The 18,552-nt window shown below is 46.1% G+C and overlaps 1 protein-coding gene across 1 annotated transcript in view; it reads right to left on the minus strand.

The window, feature by feature from the left end:
• Positions 1-17,522, minus strand: part of LOC147895319 (uncharacterized) — a 92,500-nt gene extending 74,978 nt beyond the window's left edge. The window contains exon 1 of the mRNA XM_087383452.1: positions 17,418-17,522. Within this exon, the coding sequence (XP_087239578.1) occupies positions 17,418-17,522 (105 nt within the window). The remainder of the gene's footprint in view (positions 1-17,417) is intronic.
• Positions 17,523-18,552: the final 1,030 nt, after the last annotated feature.

Here is an 18,552-nt window from a genome sequence, read left to right on the forward strand (position 1 = left end):
ATGATAAACAAAATACTCACATGATATAAAGCTTGATGTTGATTGATGTAATAGACAATAGACAAGTACAACACTATATAGTGTGCCACTAGACTCTAGAAAGTCACAATGTCTATGGGATATCTCCCAATATGACACGTGGTATGTCTAGGACTCACTAGACTATAAAACCACACCTAGACCACCTAGAACACTAGTTTAGACTCACTTTGGCTTCATATTCCAACACCCCCCCATGAAGGCAAGGTGAGAGACTACTGGAATGGAACCAAGAACAGAACATGACAATGACAGTCATCAAAACTGTGCATGCCGGTCTAGAACTAGACATGGTTCCCACACAATCTCAGAGGCAAGTGAGCATGGCTCAGAGGCTAGTGAGCATAACATAGAAAGGTCATCTAGCATGGCTTAGAGGCTCATCATGCATGGATGCATGACCAACTAAGAGATCTAGGAGACCAGTGCACCAACATCTTGGAACTCTCAAGCCAGGCCTAATAAATAGACCTATCAAAGCCAATACATATGACTTCCACAGTACATCCCCTCCTGGCTCCAGGGGCTAATAATGAGAGACATGGAGCCACACACCAAAACAAAATAGGAAAATACATCTTTTTAGGAGGACTATCCAAGGTAGAGGACCTTTAGACTCAATGAAAACCACACTCGTTACATATCATTTTAGAGGGACTACCCAGGGCAGAGGATCCCAAAATACATCAAGCTGTAGGAATAATAAAAATAGATCTCTTAGGAGTAAGAGATGTCCTCCAAGTAGCTAATGCACATGTGTGCACATCCCTGTGAGACGATGACGATGTCGATGAAGTGCTAGGTAGGAATGCCCCAAAAGATGTGTCGGTGAAGTCCATGGGTAGCGAAATGGAGCACTCACATGATGACTCTCAAAATGCCGAAAGGAGAGTCACCAATGTCGAAGTAGAAGCCTCAGGTCCACGACCAATCGGGAAGTCAATCAATGCGAAGTACCTCAGGCACCGATCGAATAAGCAATGTTGAGGAAGTCACTTGTTGATGTAGAGTGGTCTACATCAAGCTCGAGGTAATGCACTAATTAGAAAGATCACTGTAGTGGAGTGTGTCAGAGTAGTATCAAAGAACTCACATCTAGCTCGGGAAGTTTTCACCAATGTTGGAGTAGTCACGTGAAGGAGTCACCGCAATGTAATGTCAAGGGCTCACATCAAGGTTGGAGAAGGCGACGTGGGCATTAGCATTGGCAATGGAGGTGGCAAGCCAGTCGATGAACAGAGCCTTTTGCTTCCTGTGTGGTTGTTGGAGCGAGCCCAGCCGGTTCTGTAGTGATGGAAGCTTGCTGCAGTTTGGTTGTCACAGCAGTGGTAGGCAATCTTGGTGGCAGATTTGGCAAGCAAGAGCAGAGTTACATGGGCAGCAGCAGCAGCGTGGGCTGCTAGATGGCGGGTAGAGAGCAGAGCTACGTGGTCAGCACGGGCTGCGTGGGCAGCAGCAGCAGCGTGGGCTGCTAGATGGCGGGCTGCTGTAACATATGGTGGGAGACAGTGAACTGAAAAACTGCGGACAGATTCATGGGAAGATGGCGAACATAATCAGCACGATTTGGGGCAGATTTTGAGCAAGAACATGGGGCAGAAAAGTGGCGCACATTTGGAGAGGAGAATGTCGCAGCTCTTCGGCAAGTTATGGCGGATTGAAAATGAAGACGATGGAGAGGATAGTGACGAGGTAGATCAGCTCCAATGCCGGTGGTGAGGCTTGGGTAGGAAGGGAGCTCAAGAAGGAGAGGCAAAGGAAGAAGAGGGAGTGCTCAAGGAAGGAGAGGAGGAGAGTGGAACAAGAGTGGAAAGAGCTAGCCTCTCCATAGGTCTGAGATGTGGGCTTCAAGGCCTCTTCATACCTTGAGGAAAGCTAGCTCTGATACCATATCAAGAGACCTAGAAGCTAGCTAGGAATGGAATGGAAATATGGAAAGCATAATGAAAGGCAAAATGGAAAGGAAAATGAAAGAACAAGTGCTAGGCAATGATAACCAAAATACTCACATGATATAAAGCTTGATGTTGACTGATGTTATAGACAATAGACAAGTACAACACTATATAGTGTGCCACTAGACTCTAGAAAGTCACAATGTCTATGGGATATCTCCCAATATGACACGTGGCATGTCTACACTAGACTATAAAACCACACCTAGACCACCTAGAACACTCATTTTAGACTCACTTTGGCTTCATATTCCAACAGTGTCGTCGTACAATGAGAGCTGGATCTGGATCATGTCCCTCGAAAAACACCTGAGGGCCAGTAAGAGATAACCAGGTCACTGAACCCCAGGTCATATAGAAAGGTGTTGTATGAAAATGCTGAAAATCCTGGCAACACCTTTACAGATCGTCCTCGCCTGTCTACATCCCAAAGGCAATGTTGTACTGACTCAACTGCCATGTGACAACGAGGATAAGTAGGGTCAGCTCCGAACCTAGATCTCCACAGGTTCACTGCAATTCCTCCATGAATAGAAAGTCAAAAGAATAGAGTGATCTTTCTATTCCCAAGGGATTTCCAGAGCCTGTGCCAAAAGTTCTTCCACACAACTGCGGAAATCTGAAAACTATCCCAATGTGGCGCTCTGGAGAGCCTCCAACCTCTACTGTTGAGTTGAAATCTCCGGGCATTTCTAACTGTGTAGTGAAAGAAGGGGAAGCTCTTCTCTCGGTGCCCCTTATCAATCCATTCCCACTCCCTCGGGTCCCATTGCAAGAACCTACTAGGGGACCCACCATACAACCAGAGTCTCCAAGACCCTAGCACAAGGATAATAGGATCAGGGTCAAGATACCACTATGAGTCCCGGCCCCATTCCATGAAACCTGCAATCCTGACAGGCTGAAATGCAACCTCCAAAAGAATATCATCAGAAGATTTAATAAGTCTGCCTCCCGACTGAACATCAAAGACAAGGGTGTCCTCATGTGCATCCTGCAATGCAATAATCTGTAACAGAATGCCCATCCCTGAAAACGCTCCCCACCAAGTGGACTCTGTGAGCAGCAAGTCATCTGTGTCAATCTACTCTGGCGGAATGGCTGCCTGCATTTGCTGTATCCTGAGTGCACTCCCTCTGAGGTGGCCAACTGCTAAAAGTCTCTGATCCTCTGGAAGTCTCATAAAGGCTTGCCAAGCGCATACTGTAGAAGTAGGTCCCCTCTTCCATCTAGACCACTACATATAATGTGAGACTCCAAGTGGCTTGCCATGGTCATCCAAAATCGAGTCATTCCACATGACTGGCTGCCTTTGAATCTCTTCAAGAGAGGTGGGTGGAGCTCTGTAGAGTGTGTTTCCTAAGCAGCCCCAAGCCATGAGAGGGGAAGGGGGAGATTTGAGATGGGCTGAAGTAAAGATCCATCTGCCGCTGTCCAACCAATCTCCCCATGAGAAGGGGTACAAGACTGAATGCTGCGTGAGAAAAAATCCTTCCAAGGCTCCTGTCCAGGCATCAATCCACGTACTACAAACTTGCAGAGCAAGGCCATACACTGCAAGTTTGGGTCAATAATATTGAGACCCCCTTCTCCTGTGGGGAGAATGAGGGTCTCCCAAGGCAGATACCGAAAATTTTGGATACCGGAAGTTTTGTAGCTGCGTCTGTTGGAGCATTTCGGAGCTTAGGTAGTGTGAGCACGGTTCTAGTGTGAATATGGTTGTGGTTTGTCTTGTGTGAGTTTGAAAGGTCAAGTGTCCTTTGGCCTAGTCAAGAGTCTAGATTAGATTTTGGTGATGTCAGAGATATTCTCTTCTATGATATCATTAGTGATGTCATTGTGTGTCCTCATGAGTCTATATAATGAGGCCTTGTACTTGCTATCAGAGTATCAATGAATCTATATCAAGTTCATGGTCCCATCTCATTGTTCATCATGTGATTGCCTTGTATCTCTCTCCCTTCTCCCTGGTTCCTTCATGTGGTATCAGAGCCTCTCCTTGTTCAGCTTGTGCTTCTATTCTTCATCTTCATGATGTTAGACCATTGCTCGTGACCTATAGCCTATATTGCTTCAGTGTTCCTGATGCATGCAGATTCCAAGAATCAGAAGCAGCCTCAATTGCCCTAATTTCTTTACCGCTCCTTGTTGAGAGAACATGGAGAATTCTTTGGGTTTCATCGCTGCTAAAATTGCTCTTAGAAGGATGGGATATTCGAGACCAGCGTGATCATCTTTTGAAGATTCGCCCATTACAACAGTTCTTGAAGATGATTCTGTTACGATTTGTTATGCTGACGAACCGGGATCTAGGTTGTGAAGTTTTACTGGACTATACTCTCCTTCTACGCATTAAGATGCCTATCACACAACATAAAAGCGACGAATCTTCATCTTTCGAGAGCAGAACTAGAAAATCTTGATGTAGTCCCGTGTGCTGGGCGACATTTCCTGAGCATAATGGCTCTTTTGTCTACTCTTGCATTTGTTGTGCCTGCATCTGAGAGATTTTCAGGAACTGGTTTTCCCACATGGAAAACAAATATTCAACTTATCTTGATGCGAGATGGTTTATGGGACATTGTTATGGGAGGAGAACCAGCTCTGCAAGAAAACGAGATCCAGAAGTACAAGCAAAGGTGTCAACGAGCCATTTCCATTATAGGCCTTAGTCTTGTGGATTCTTTAATCCATCATGTTGACTTATCATCCACTCCTAATCACATCTGGATAAAGCTTGAAAGTATCTTTGGCAACAAGCTTACCAATTCTAAGGTATTCTTGAAACTTAAATTTTATGAGCTCAAGATGCAAGATAGTGAAAAGTTTAGTGATCATCTTGCTACAATGAATTCTTTCATCAGTCAACTTGCTAGTCTTAAATCTAAGCATGATGATGAAGATAAGATGGCTGTACTTATTAAAAGCATGAAAGATGTTCCTCAATTTCAATCTTCACTTGAAGTTCTTCGAGTTGCATCCACTACTTTTGAGGATATGGTGGCTCTTCTTTTGGATAAAGATAGAAGGAATTTGGATAAGGACAAGCCTCCTGACACCGAACTTGCTCTTGCTTCCAATCCCGCTTGGAAAGGAAGCAAGAAGATAAAGTGCCGTTATTGTACGCGGTTTGGGCATAAAGAAGAATTCTCTTACCACAAGAAAGAGAAAAAGCAAGCACAATATCATGCACACTTGGTTGCCGAAGAGAAGGAAACTCTACCTGAAGACCCTCCAGGCGAGATCTTTGCAGGCATTGCTGAAGTCACCGAGTCTTTTGAGGACCCCTTTTGTTTCTAGTTCAGTCTTTGCGTGTAGGGTACTCTACCCGGGTTGCTTTCCAAAATGAATGCAATAAAAGTGTCCTTGTGCATTCTTAAGTCAATAACAGGTACTTTGTCTTGAGTAGTCCCTCTAAAATGATTGTATTTCTGTTTTTTCTGTGTGATTCTTAGCCATTGAGATGTCCACTTGCACCCACATCGGAGAAAGGGGGGGTGACTAAGTGATGGTCTCCACTGCTGGTCGCAAGATGATTGAGGGGATTACTGTAACACGGGAGGTGTTGACAATATAGGTCTGCTCATCTGTAGTATTGCGGAAGAGTTGGAGATCGGTTACTTCTTGCCAAGGGTCTCACCACCATCACTCCGAGGGGGGGTGTTGGAGCATTTTGGAGCTTCAGTAGTGTGAACACGGTTCTAGTGTGACCATAGTTGTGGTTTGTCTTGTGTGAGTTTGAAAGGTCAATTGTCCTTTGGCCTAGTCAAGAGTCTAGATTAGATTTTGATGATGTCATAGATATTCTCTTCTGTGATATCATCAATGATGTTAGTGTGTGTCCTCATGAGTCTATATAATGAGGCCTTGTACTTTCTATCAGAGTATATCAATGAATCTACATCAAGTTCATGGTCCCATCTCATTGTTCATCATGTGATTGCCTCGTATCTCTTTCCCTTCTCCATGGTTCCTTCAATGTCGGGCAACCGGGAGGAGTTTTGAGCTGTCATACTAGGGTTTTACCCCCCTTTCAGAGTTGTTCGTGCTCTCAAAATTTCATTCTGAGCAACAGATCAGAAGATACCAGCAATATCATTTACGTTTTGCTAATTTTTACTGATTTTTGTACTTTGCGCCTACAAACAGTCCCGGACAGCTGCCTCGCCATCCGTACTGCCATTCATACACCCGCACACCTCGATTTTGCATCCCGGAGCCAGCTCCTTCTAACTGTACATCCCAATATTGCTGCACATTGCCTCTCCAACTTGCCATTCGCATCTCCATCTCCCCCGGATTCAGCCTGGTGGTTTGACTTTTGCTTCTGCTCCGCCTCGCAATCCTAGCTTCAGCTCATTTTTAGCCTCTCCCAGTTGGTTGTTATAGACAACATTACACAGGTGTCTTGCAGATTGCATTGCACAGGTGTTAGTGCATTTGGGACAGTTTTTGGCTACACATTGAGTGCAAGTCATTGCTCAGGTGTTGTGCATTTTTGAAGCCAAGTGTTGCCTGTAAGTTGATGCACTTTTGGATGCCTATTGAGCAAGAGTTTTCTATTGTATTGTGAGCCATTGTTTGGTTGAGATACGGGCTAATTTTTGGGGTGAAGTATATTGCATTTGACCCTGTGTTTTGCTGCGGTTGAGGACAATTTTTCGTGAGATACAGGCTGATTTTTGGGGCAGAAGGATATTGCATTTGAGCCTATGTTTTGCTGTGGTTGAGGACAATTTTTCGGGGCAGAAATATAGTGCTTGATTGCATTTTGTATCCCGGAAGGGATTGATGTTTGAGCAGAAATTTTGGGGCAGATTTATTGCTATTTCAAAGCACCCACTGTCAGTGAATGCCATTACAGTGATCACATAGCAATCTGTGGTCCTTCAATTGTCCATTTGTACGTACACTTGCAATTATTCTTGAGCTTGTAATCATGTCTCTCAATGAGAACTTTGGCACCATGACTGAGGCAGATAAGTTGGATGGACCCAACTATGCCTTGTGGTCCTTTACACTCAAGAATATCTTGGTTGGAAAGGGCTTATGGGACATTGTGAATGGGGATGAGAGGGCCTGTCTGCATGGCTGTACAGAATCCAGATGCCTGCGTGGCTGTTGCGTTGGCCACAGGATTGTGGATGCCCGTGACAAAAGAAGTGGACACAAGATCAAGAGGACGCATTGGGAAGCCTGTGGATGCCCGTAACAGAAGAAGCGGACACAAGATCAAGAGGACGCATTGGGAAGATCACGACTCAAAAGCACACCCAGTGGAGATGATCGAACATCCCACCACCTTTGGAGCTGCTGCCCCTGGCTGATAACACTGCCCCCCCGAGCCATCTCTTCCCTTCCGCAGCCTCCTCCGCCTCCCCCCCGCCCTCCTCCTCCACCTCCCCCCCACCATCTCTTCCGTCCTCCGCCTTCTCCTCAGCCTCCCTCTCGCCATCTCTTCCGTTCTCCGCCTTCTCCTCGGCCTCCCTCCCACCATCTCTTCCCCCTGGCCATCTCTTCCTCCCTCCCGCCAACTCCTCCGCCTCCTGCCTTCTCCCTCTGCCATCTCTTCTGCACCCCCCTCCCCCCCGCCATCTCCTTCGCCCCCCCCTCCCCCCCGCCATCTCCTCCGCCTCCCCTTGTCCCCCCCCCTCCTTCCGCTGCCCCCCCGCCTCCTCTTAGCCTTCCCATCCTCCCCGCCTTCTCCACCTCTTTCCCCCCGTCTCCCTTTTCCCCCCCGTCTCTTCGCCCCCTCCTCCCTGCCATCCCCCGCCGCCCCACCACCCCATTACCACCTCCTTCCCCGCCTTCTCCACCTCTTTTCCCCCACCTTCTCCACCTCTTTCCCCCCGTCTCTTCGCCCCCTCCTCCCTGCCATCCCCCGCCGCCCTACCACCCCGTTCCCGCCTCCTTCCTCGCCTTCTCCCTCCTTCCCTCAGCCTGTTCTCTTCCGCTCCCCTCCTCGCCTTTTCTCCGCCTTCTCCTCTGACATCTCTCCGCCTCACCCGCCTTTTTTATTTTTCTCTTACAGCGGGAGCTTTTGTGCTTGTTCGAGGGCGTCCTGGGCAGTAGTTTCACGGACGGAGCTTTTTCAGTGTTGGAATCGGCCTTTTCGCTTCGATTGGCGAATGGATCCCCATTCAACCAATCTCTGTCCACTTCCACCGACCGCGAGAACCGTCATTTTTTCAGAAGACGAGTTGCAGCAGCTCAAGAAAGATGTGGAGTTAGAGGGCTCTACATCACTTTTCGCCTGCATCGTTGGGTCACACCCTTCCAGATCACAGGCTAGAGACTAGATGCTGGCGGTGTTACCAGGAGATCTCGCCCCACACCTCGGGGATATTCGACTCCTGGGACGTGGATTCTTCCAAGTGATTTTCGACTCCCACGAGTCCACAGCCCTTGTTCTCAAAGCTAATCCCCTGGCTTTGGGTTCAAGGAGGATCTTTCTTTTACCCTACACCTTGGGCTTCGATCCGATCGAGGAGGACAGGCAGGTCACATCACTGCTCATTAGATTTCCACGTCTTCCTCACGTCTACTATCGACTGCTTGTCACTATCGGAGCCACATTCGGAGTAGTCACTGAGATCCCCACCCTTCTTGGCATGCCTTCTTCCTCGGCAGAGGCAGTCAGTGCAGATGGGGTGCCTTGTGTTAGGGTCATTGTCTCTGACCCTAACATCTCAGATGACCACATCATGCTTCAACGTCCAGACGGCTCTCTCTTTCGACAGAGTGTCGAGATTTCAGGTAGATAGGACCAGTGCAGGATTTGCAGGACCCTTGGGCACTTTGCTAGAGACTGCCCAAGGAAGAGAAAAAGACCCAAGAGGTCTTTTGGTGCGGCTCCTTCATGTACTCCCCCGACTGCACCTCCCCAGCACCCTAGAGCAGCAGGGTGCCCTGCTTCGCACACCCCACAACCACCAAGGGCAGCAGAGCGCCCAATGTCCGCGGCACACCCAATACTACGGTGGAGAGCTATCAGAGCCGCTCCCTTACCTCAAAAGGAGACCTTTGATCCTGTTCAGACAGACGCCTTCTAGACTCCAGAGGTGGATGTTGCTTCAGCCCCAGACACTACAGTTCCACATCAGGAGGGGCCTTTAGATGCACTAGCCCCAGTCACCTTGGTTGCTGACCACGAGGGGGCTATAGGCACTTCTTCCCCGCAGATTGTTCCTGCCACAGTCAGGACGACTAAGAAAGTGCAGGCACAGATGAGGACTCCAGATTCCTCTTCAGCCCAACCACAGGCCTCCTCAGCACCCAGCTCCAGTTCTGCTGATAGAGGCTTGGCAGGTCCTTCTCCTCCATCTTCCACGAGTGCAGGTCTTCTTCGCACTCCTCGGCCAGACTTGCTTATCAGGAACTCTTTTTCGGCACTGGCAGATTCGGCGACTTTCATGGATGATGAGGAGTTTGTGCCCTCCACCTTAGGGGTCCCGGTCATGGGGATTCCTTTTGATAGGGCATCTTCTTCAGCAAGTGTGGGGATCCTCTCACCTGTTGAGTTTCTTGCCCTCAGCAGGAGTGTTTCGGCCCAGGGGAAGATGGTCTCCTCTACTAGGTCGGGTAAGCCTTTCCATCCAGCATCCTCCCATCAATGAGGATAGTCAGCTGGAACATACAGGGCCTAGGCAGAGTCCCACACCGTCGCCATAGGCAGCTGATCCGAAATCAGCTTCATCCAGGTGTCACTGGAGGTGCTATTGATATCCTTTTTATCCAGGAACACAAGTTGGATGCAAGTGATTGCTCTAAATCGGGCAAACTGCTCTCAGTACATACCTTCTGGTCGCCTGCTATGGGCACAAGGGGAGGTACTTGCATTTCGGTCTCTTCCTCTATTCTCCCCTTAGTTGCTGGTCATGGTATTATTTTCCCCTCTAGAGCTCAATGGATCATTATTTTGATTGGAGGACGTAAGATTGGTCTTCTCAATCTTTATGCTCCCAACAACAGAGGGGAGCAGATCTCCTTTTGGAAGGAGTTACTCTCTTGGGCTCCCATTGCAGATTCTTGGATCATTGGTGGCAATTTCAACATGGTTGAGTTGCCATCAGACAAAAAGGGAGGCAGATAGGGTGGAATTCATTCTTTGGAGAGGGCAGCCTGGGATGCCTTTCTTTTTCAGTACAGTGGTAGAGACACTTGGTTGGATGATGCCTTTCATGTTATGCCACAGTCACTCCTGTATTCTTGGTCGAACAGGAGAATACACATGCCCATTCATGCACGTATTGACAGATTTTATGTAGACGATTGGACACTTGACAGATGAGGATCTGTATGCATTTCTACTGGGGTTTCCACCTCAAATCATTTTCCAGTGGTGTTGCAGATCCTTGAGCCTCATCGGAGAGGACGTTCTGTCAGTGTCAGGATTCCGGATGCTTTTTATGCAAAGGAGAGCCTCACGGAGGATATTTTACAGATTTGGGTTTCTCACATACATGGTGGAGCTGTCCGCCATTCTCAGGTAGCTGCAGCCTTATCCGGAATTAGTGACTATTATCATACAGTCGCTGATTCCAAGAGACGCGAGATTCTTAGACGTGAGATTGGTATACACCAGCAGTTAGCGTCCCTTCAGAGGGAAGAGCAGAAGAGGCCCACAGATGCTTGGATTCAGAAGCGCCTTGCTGTAGCAAGGACTCATTTGCAGACATTGTTGGATCAGAGAGCAGAATATGCCTTTCATGCACGGGAATCCTTTTGGATTCAGATGGGTGGTAGGGTCAACAAACACTTTTTCTCTACTCATGGGCCCAGACATAGTAGAGATAGTGTGTTGTAGCTTGTTGACTCAGACGGGGTGTTACAGTCAAATCCTGATGCTGCCATGCGTGTAGCTTCACATTATTTTGCATCCCTTCTTACTGCAAATCCGGGCACACAGGCTATAGATGATGCCAGAGAGGTTATTTGGCAGTGTATCCCTGTACTGGTGAAGGATGAGATGTATGTTTCTCTAGATGCACCTTTCACCAATGCAGAATTCAAGACTGCATTACTTGCCCTTCACAAGGGCAAGTGCCCAGGTTCGGATGGACTTACCCCTTCCTTTTTTATTACTTTTTGGGAGCAGATTGGTGATCACATCACATCAGCCCTGCAGGGCATGTGGGACTCTGGTGAGATGTCAGACTCACTTACAGATGGTCTCATTCATCTCGTCCCAAAGGGGGGTAATAGGAATCTAGTGTCTCAATGGAGACCCATCACTCTATTGGGCACTTTTTACAAGATTCTGGCAAAAGCCATCAGTTTGCGGCTACAGGTTTTTCTTCCAAATTTGATTCATGACACGCAGACAGGGTTTGTGCATGGCAGAAGTATATTTGATAACATTTTCTCATTTTGGGAGGCCTCAGAATGGGCCATGTAGAGCCGCCAGAGATTGGCCATTCTACTCTCTGACTTTGAGAAAGCTTATGACAGAGTAGACTGGGATTTTTTAGAGGGTACTCTATCCCGCTTTGGTTTTTCACATGCATGGATTAGAGGAGTATCCTCTCTCTACAGATCAGCCCATAGCCAAGTGCTCATTGGGGGGGTAAGAGGGCACAGGTTTCAGATTTCCAGATCAGTCCGCCAGGGATGTCCTCTTGCCCCTTTTCTTTTTCTGTTTGTGGCGGAAGCTATGAGTATCTACCTTAGATCTCAAGCTGATATTTATGGGCTGAGGCTTCCTATCCGCTGGGAAGAAGAGCTCCTGGATAGTGAGCTGGCAGATGACACGGCTGTTTTTTTGGATGCCACCCCCCGGACACTCACTTCCTTCCGGACAGCCTTGGATTTATTTTGCACGGCTGCAGGTGCACACATTAATTGGCATAAATCCAATGGCTTTTGGATTTGTGATGGTGACACACCAGATTGGGGTAATGATATTGCCTTGACTTGGGTACAGAGGGGCGTCTCTATCAGATATTTGGGCTGCCAGGTTGGGATGGGCATCTCTCCCTCACAACAGTTTGCTCCGGTGTTGGAGAGCATTAGAAGAAAGCTCCTTTTCTGGAGCTCAACCAAACTTGACTTGGCTTCCAGGGTGGTGGTGGTTAATCAGGTTCTTCTAGCCACAGCATGGTTTGTTTGCTCTTGTTGGTGCCACTATAGGGATTGTATCACTCAGCTTAAGAGGCTCGTATGAAACTTTTTATGGAGAGGTCTAGATGGCACAACTGATGTTAAAGCCAGGGTGGCTTGGGAGACCTTGATTCTTCCTACAAGAGAAGGGGGTTTGAATATCATCGACCCGGATCTACAGTGCAGAGCCTTACTTTGCAAGGTCGTTGTGAGAGGACTTATGCTAGGGCAAGAGCCTTGGAAGGATTTCTTTATCAGATGCATACAGTCTTGCACGCTCACTTCAGGAGAGGATTGGACACATAGCACCAGATGGGCTTTTACCACAGCCCACCTCAGATGTCCCTCTTCCCCTCTTATGGTTGCTATCCTGAAAGCATGGGCCAGCTTCAGGAGTACACTTTGCAGGATTCCCCCATCCACCCATGAAGAGATTGAAAGGCAGCCTATCATGTGGAATGACTGTATTTTGGATGAGCATGGTAGACCACTTGGAGCTTCTCCTTACATGCAGTGGCCAAGATGGGAGAGGGGCCCTGCTTCTACCATGGGAGCATGGAAAGCATTCAGGAAGCTTCCTGCAGACCAGCAGGCACAGATGGTTCTTAATCTCAGAGGAAGTGCAGGGAGAGTCCAGCAGATTGATGCAGCCTTGCCCTTGGATTGGGTGGACACAGATGACATGCCTATTTCTTGCTCCACCTGGATGGGGGCATTTTTCAGATTGGGATTTTCTTTACAGGTGATTGCTTTTCATGACACACATGAGGATGCCTTAGTCTTTGATGTTTCTTCAGGGGGCAGGAGGTACCGTTTCAGCCAGTCAGGATAGTGGGCTTCATGGAGCATGGCTCTCTTTCACAGTGGTACTTGGATCCTGACCCGCTTCTCATTGCCCTGGGCTCATGGAGGCTGTGGCTCTATGGAGGTGTCCCAATTAAGTTCTTGCAGTGGGACCCTGGAGAATGGGAATGGATAGATGAAGGGCACCCAGAGAAGGGCATCCCCTTCTTTCATTACACGGTTAGTAATGCCAGGAACTCAGCTGTAGGGGTTGGCGGCCTACCAGAGCTCCTCATCGGGAGAACTTTCAGATTTTTGCTGACTTGCATAAAATTTTTTGGCAGAGGCTCGGAATAGAAAAATCACTCTCTTCTTTTGGCTTTCTATTCATGGTGGGATAGCAGTGAACCATTGGAGATCCAGGTTCGGTACTGACCCTACTTGCCCTCGTTGCCTTTTTGCTTCGAAGACAATACAGCACTGCCTTTGGGATTGCAGACAGGCGAGAATCATATGGAAGGGGATTGCAAGACTTTTCAGCACTTTTGTTCGCCTCCCCTTCTATATGACCTAAGGATCAATGGCTTGGCTCACTCTTTTAGGGCCCCAGGTTTTCTTTGAGAGACATGGACTCCTCTTGGGCTCTTCACATCCGACGACACCTTATGGAGTCGTGCTCTCTAGAGGATGTTCCGGCCACTCTCTTCAGGGCTGCTCTGACTCTCCATGGGAGATCTTAGCTAGCCTTGCAGCATGGCACATTTGGAGAGCCAAATCGATGGCCATTTGGGCGACCATGCAGGGATCCTCTCGAGCAGCCTTATCTAGGAGAGTTGCTTTTCTCAGAGATTGGAGAGACTCTCCCTTCTTTGCTGAGACTTCTACACGGTTGAGTTGGCATTTTCAGCCTCAGCCTTGGTTTCTTTCTACCTCATTCTTTTGAGGTGTTTTTTATTACATGCTTAGCATGTTGTATTTCTGCACAGAGCTTGCTCTAGCGAGTTTCTTTCTTACTTAATAGAAGTCTCTTTTTTGCAAAAAAAAAAAGAAAAAGAAAATCTTGGTGGTGACCCTTGGTCGGCTCTATGGCAACACCCTCGAATCCCACATGCATTAAGGTCCTTCTCTCCCCAGCTGACAAGCAACAGGTACAGCAAGCAGTTCAGCCCCTCCACGACAAGGCGATCGTGAGTAAAATTGTGGACCTCATTGTTGGAATATGAAGCCAAAGTGAGTCTAAAATGAGTGTTCTAGGTGGTCTAGGTGTGGTTTTATAGTCTAGTGAGTCCTAGACATGCCACGTGTCATATTGGGAGATATCCCATAGACATTGTGACTTTCTAGAGTCGAGTGGCACACTAAATAGTGTTGTACTTGTCTATTGTCTATCACATCAAGCTCTTTGGTATCATGTGAGTACTTGTCCATTGCTTTCATTTTCTTTCCATTTCATTTCCATTATGCTTGTTATCTTTCATATCCTTTCCATTCCTAGTGTTAGCTTGCTTCTCTCCCTACCACTATGATCTTTCATGTGGTATCAAGGCCATGTTCCTAGCCCTGCTCTTTCTTTTCCTTTTCCTTCCAAGAGGTTGAGGTGAGGGAGGCCAATGAAGCTACTCTACCTTCTCCTCCTTGGAAGGCTGCCCTCTTCTCTCCTTCCTTGAGCCCTCTTCTCCATGCCATGATCTGCCACCTCTCTTCTCCTTCCTTCAGCTACATCTTTCTGTGACCTACGGACGATGTGACGCTTCTATCCGGATCTAGAAGAAGAATCACGGCTTTGTGTCTTCAGCAAAGTTGTAGAGGACCTTGAGTACTACAAATTTCGTTTTTACATCATTGCAATCCGAGTTTTCTGTGAAAAGTTGTAGCCCTTGTAAGAAGTGACGAAATTTGTTTCTGCGAGCGGATTTTGTTCTGGAGCTCAATGATTTGATAGCCCAAGCATGATGCAGCCAGCTCAACGTGGAGCTTTCCATCCTCTTCATCGTTGACCTCTGCTCTAGCCCACCATTTGCTCCTTCTGCCTAACATTCTCTTGGAGCTGCTGCCCCCGCAAGTTGGTGCCCGTATTCTGCCCGTCATTCTCTTGGAGCTGCTATCCTTCTACTTCTGTCAGCCATGAAGAAGTTCCAGACTTGCTCCAGCTTATGAAGAACTTATCAAGGTGATCTTTCCATAGTTACACTTGCATTTCTACTCTTTTCCAGCCATGTAGTCTTCCAAATCAAGTACTATTTTGTTCGAGAAGTTTAATGGTAAGAATTTCCCTACATGGCAAACAAAGATGCGTCTTGTACTTATGAAAGATGGAGTGTAGAATGTTGTGCGTGGCAAGGAGAAAAAGCCACAATCAGATGAAAAGAAAGTTGCACACTGTGAGAATCTGAATGACAAAGCTCTTTCTCTCATTGGTTTGGGGTTGGGTGATGATGTTATTCATCATTTTGATTTTGACTCCACTGTTCAGGACTTATGGGCTAAGTTTGAAGAATTGTTCGGCAACAAAATCATCAATTCAAAGGTATTCCTCAGACAGGAATTCTTGAAGTTGCAAATGAAGCATGAAGACTCTCTTCTTGCTCACTTGAATCATATGGAATCCCTTGTCACTCAGCTTGCTAGTCTGAAGGCCCCCTGTAGGGGAAGATGATCAAGTTATTGTGCTCCTCTCGAGCATTGAGGAAAATTCTAAGTACCGAGAGATCATACCAGCATTGCGTGTGACACAAATGGGTTATCATGATATGGTTGCTATGCTCATTGATCATGAAAGACGGTATGCAGACACTCCGGACTCCACTGTACTCCAAGGGCAAAGGCAAAGGCAAATTCAAGCCTTTCAAATGCAATCACTGTGGGAAGCTTGGTCACACCGAGGATTGCTACTTCCAGAAGCTTGCCAAGCAACACACAAGGATCGTGTCAACTTGGTTGGGGCTACAACAAGTGAAGACGAAGAAGAAGATGATGCTTCGACACCGACTCATGCTCTTATTGCTGACATCAGAGATCTCTCTCTCTATTCAGAGTTCTATATACCTGATGATCGGGACTTTTGTTTTTATTATTCCTACAGCTTGATGTGTTTTGGGGTCCTCTGCCCTGGGTCGTCCCCCTAAAATGATATGTATTGAGGGAGTATTGACCTACAAGTGGGCTACTCGAGGATTTGACTACGAGATGCTGAAACTTGGCATAGAGACAGCAAGAGGCTTTTGCAGTGCAAAGGGGTACAATTGCCCATCATCTGATCAACAACTAACCTCTAAAAATGTCTCAACGCCCTCATATTTTGCCCAACTTCAACGGTTAGTAGAGCAGCTACTCGATAACGCTTTAACAGAGATTGAGGCATATTTTATACATGTAGTAAAGTTGTACTAGATCCTCTTTCTAGTCCTTAGAGGGGTCACTTTTGGGTGACAAAGGTGAGGAAGTCCTCTTCCTTTTTAATTCTCCATCTATATAAATTTTGGCTGCATTTTTAAAACATAATAATAATTTCTCTCTCTCCACCTAGTAATGGTTATCTTTTGCCCCTACCAATCTGAGCGCATACGATCAAGAGGGACTTGTGCCCTTTTTACTTATGCTTTGGTAAGGCAACCAATGCATCTTTCCATAAACATATCCCTCACAAAAGGAGATCAGGGTGGCTGAAACAAATCCAAGGCATCCACCATATTAAGCGTCTTCAATGTGCAAAGGGCTGTTAAGGTTGATGTGAGCCACCCTTCTATACCAAAGATATGTAGTCAGCTGTTCTAATATCCATTTCATTACTTCCCATAAAATGTGTAAAGGCCTCTATATCTGCCACCTATGCTCAAGACTCTCATAAATGGATCCTCTATAGTGGATTTGTGCTTTGGGAATATTACATCATTCCTTCATTATATAGACCTTGAACACTTTAGACATTTTGTGAATACATTATCGGATCCATGGGAGTGTAAGCCTAATATATGCAATTAAAATGGTCATGCCCTGAAAGTTCCCTGCAAGAAAAGTTTTTGAAGAACTTGAAATGTTAAGGGTTCCATGGATAAAGTTCATAATCAATGTTCCATAGTATCATCGAAGTTGCATTTTTGGCCAAGCAAAAACGTGAAAAGAATCAAATGGCATCATGCCTATCATCAACTCAATCATCCTTCAATAAAATGCTCAACTTTAACAGATTTAAGAATGGCTAAAATCATTCCTTGGGCTTTTACATGCATGTGAAGAACAATTATATGTTGAAGGACAATTATTAGTTGTTAGACTAATAATTATCCTTCAATCATCAACTCAATCATCCTTCAAATAAATGCTCAACTTTAACAGATTTAAGCATGGCGAAAATCCTTCCTTGGGCTTTTACATCCATGCAAAGAACAATTATATGTTGAAGGACAATTATTAGTTGTTAAACTGTATTTTTAAGATACCTGAAATAATCTAGCATTAGAAATCAATAGATGGTAGCAGTTAACATGACCAACTACTCATGTGAAATGAGTGGGCTTTATTCATTTCTTAAGTTGTGTTCACCTCTTTTAGAAATTTGTGGTTATGGTTACGTTGAGGACTTCCCTGCATTCTTTGTAGGTCCTCTTTTGTGATTTCAATAAAATTACACTCTTTCAGATCCATCATCCTTCCACAAAAGAGTATACACATAATTAGCTATTACACAAATCGCCATGCATATGAATGTATTTATGCACAATTTTGTAATTCAAGGCTTGAAAATCAACATAGTCTTGACTTTTTGTGATGTAGTTTCCAAATTTGACCTTTTTTGGGACATGGCATACACCCAAATCTCAAACAAAATCAATCATAAATATTCACCACTCCCATCACAACAAATCACATCATTCTCTAAAGAATATGTGATGAGTTACAAAAGAAAAGTATAACACTGCTTTTCAGATAATATTCACAAAGAGATAATCTGAGTATGAGCTTCCTTCTTTTAACATTGGAAGCAAGGAATTGGGGGACAGGACCAATTACCCTTTCTTACTCTTTATTCAAATGGATCACATTTGGAAGAAAGAAATTAATAACAACTTTTCTAAAACTGACACTTTCTCTAAAGTCAGTAAGTGTATACCGGAGATTTTGCCTTTTGCAAAATGTAAGAAAGGGGGTTTGTGGAAAAATAAGATAAGGGGGAAGAAAAGAAAAAGAAAAGGAAATGGGGATAGGGGGGGTGGGGGGGAGAGAGAGAGAGAGAGAGAGAGAGAGAGAGAGAGAGAAAGTTTATTAAAGTCTTCGGAAGACCAATGGGTCTATGAGACTGTGAAAATCTTGGTACAAACGAGCTGTGAGGGTGGAGCTGCTAAACGAGCATCCACACCAATTCAGAATGCAAAAAATGCAAAATGGTAGTACTAAGTACTAAGTACAACATAGTCATGTCAGTGGTTAACTACATATCAATCTCATCATCATCATCAACATCAGGACATCAGGGTGGATGAGGCAATGGAGGCATGAAAGCGGCGATAGAGTGTTGTTGGCCACTCACGTGACGCCTCCTGGTCATAGCTTTGTGCCTAACAAGGGCTACAATAACCCCTATCGAATGGGCTCTAGCTCTGAATAGGGAGGGGATATTCCCAAGTGTAATCTGCGCATCAACCCTCTGTCTGAGTTGTCAAGTCACTGGCTTCGGGTC

The sequence above is a fragment of the Dipteris shenzhenensis genome, chromosome 13, assembly GCF_047967505.1.
Source record: "Dipteris shenzhenensis isolate YYH24624 ecotype China chromosome 13, Dip_SZ_1.0, whole genome shotgun sequence".
In the NCBI taxonomy this organism is placed as follows: domain Eukaryota; kingdom Viridiplantae; phylum Streptophyta; class Polypodiopsida; order Gleicheniales; family Dipteridaceae; genus Dipteris; species Dipteris shenzhenensis.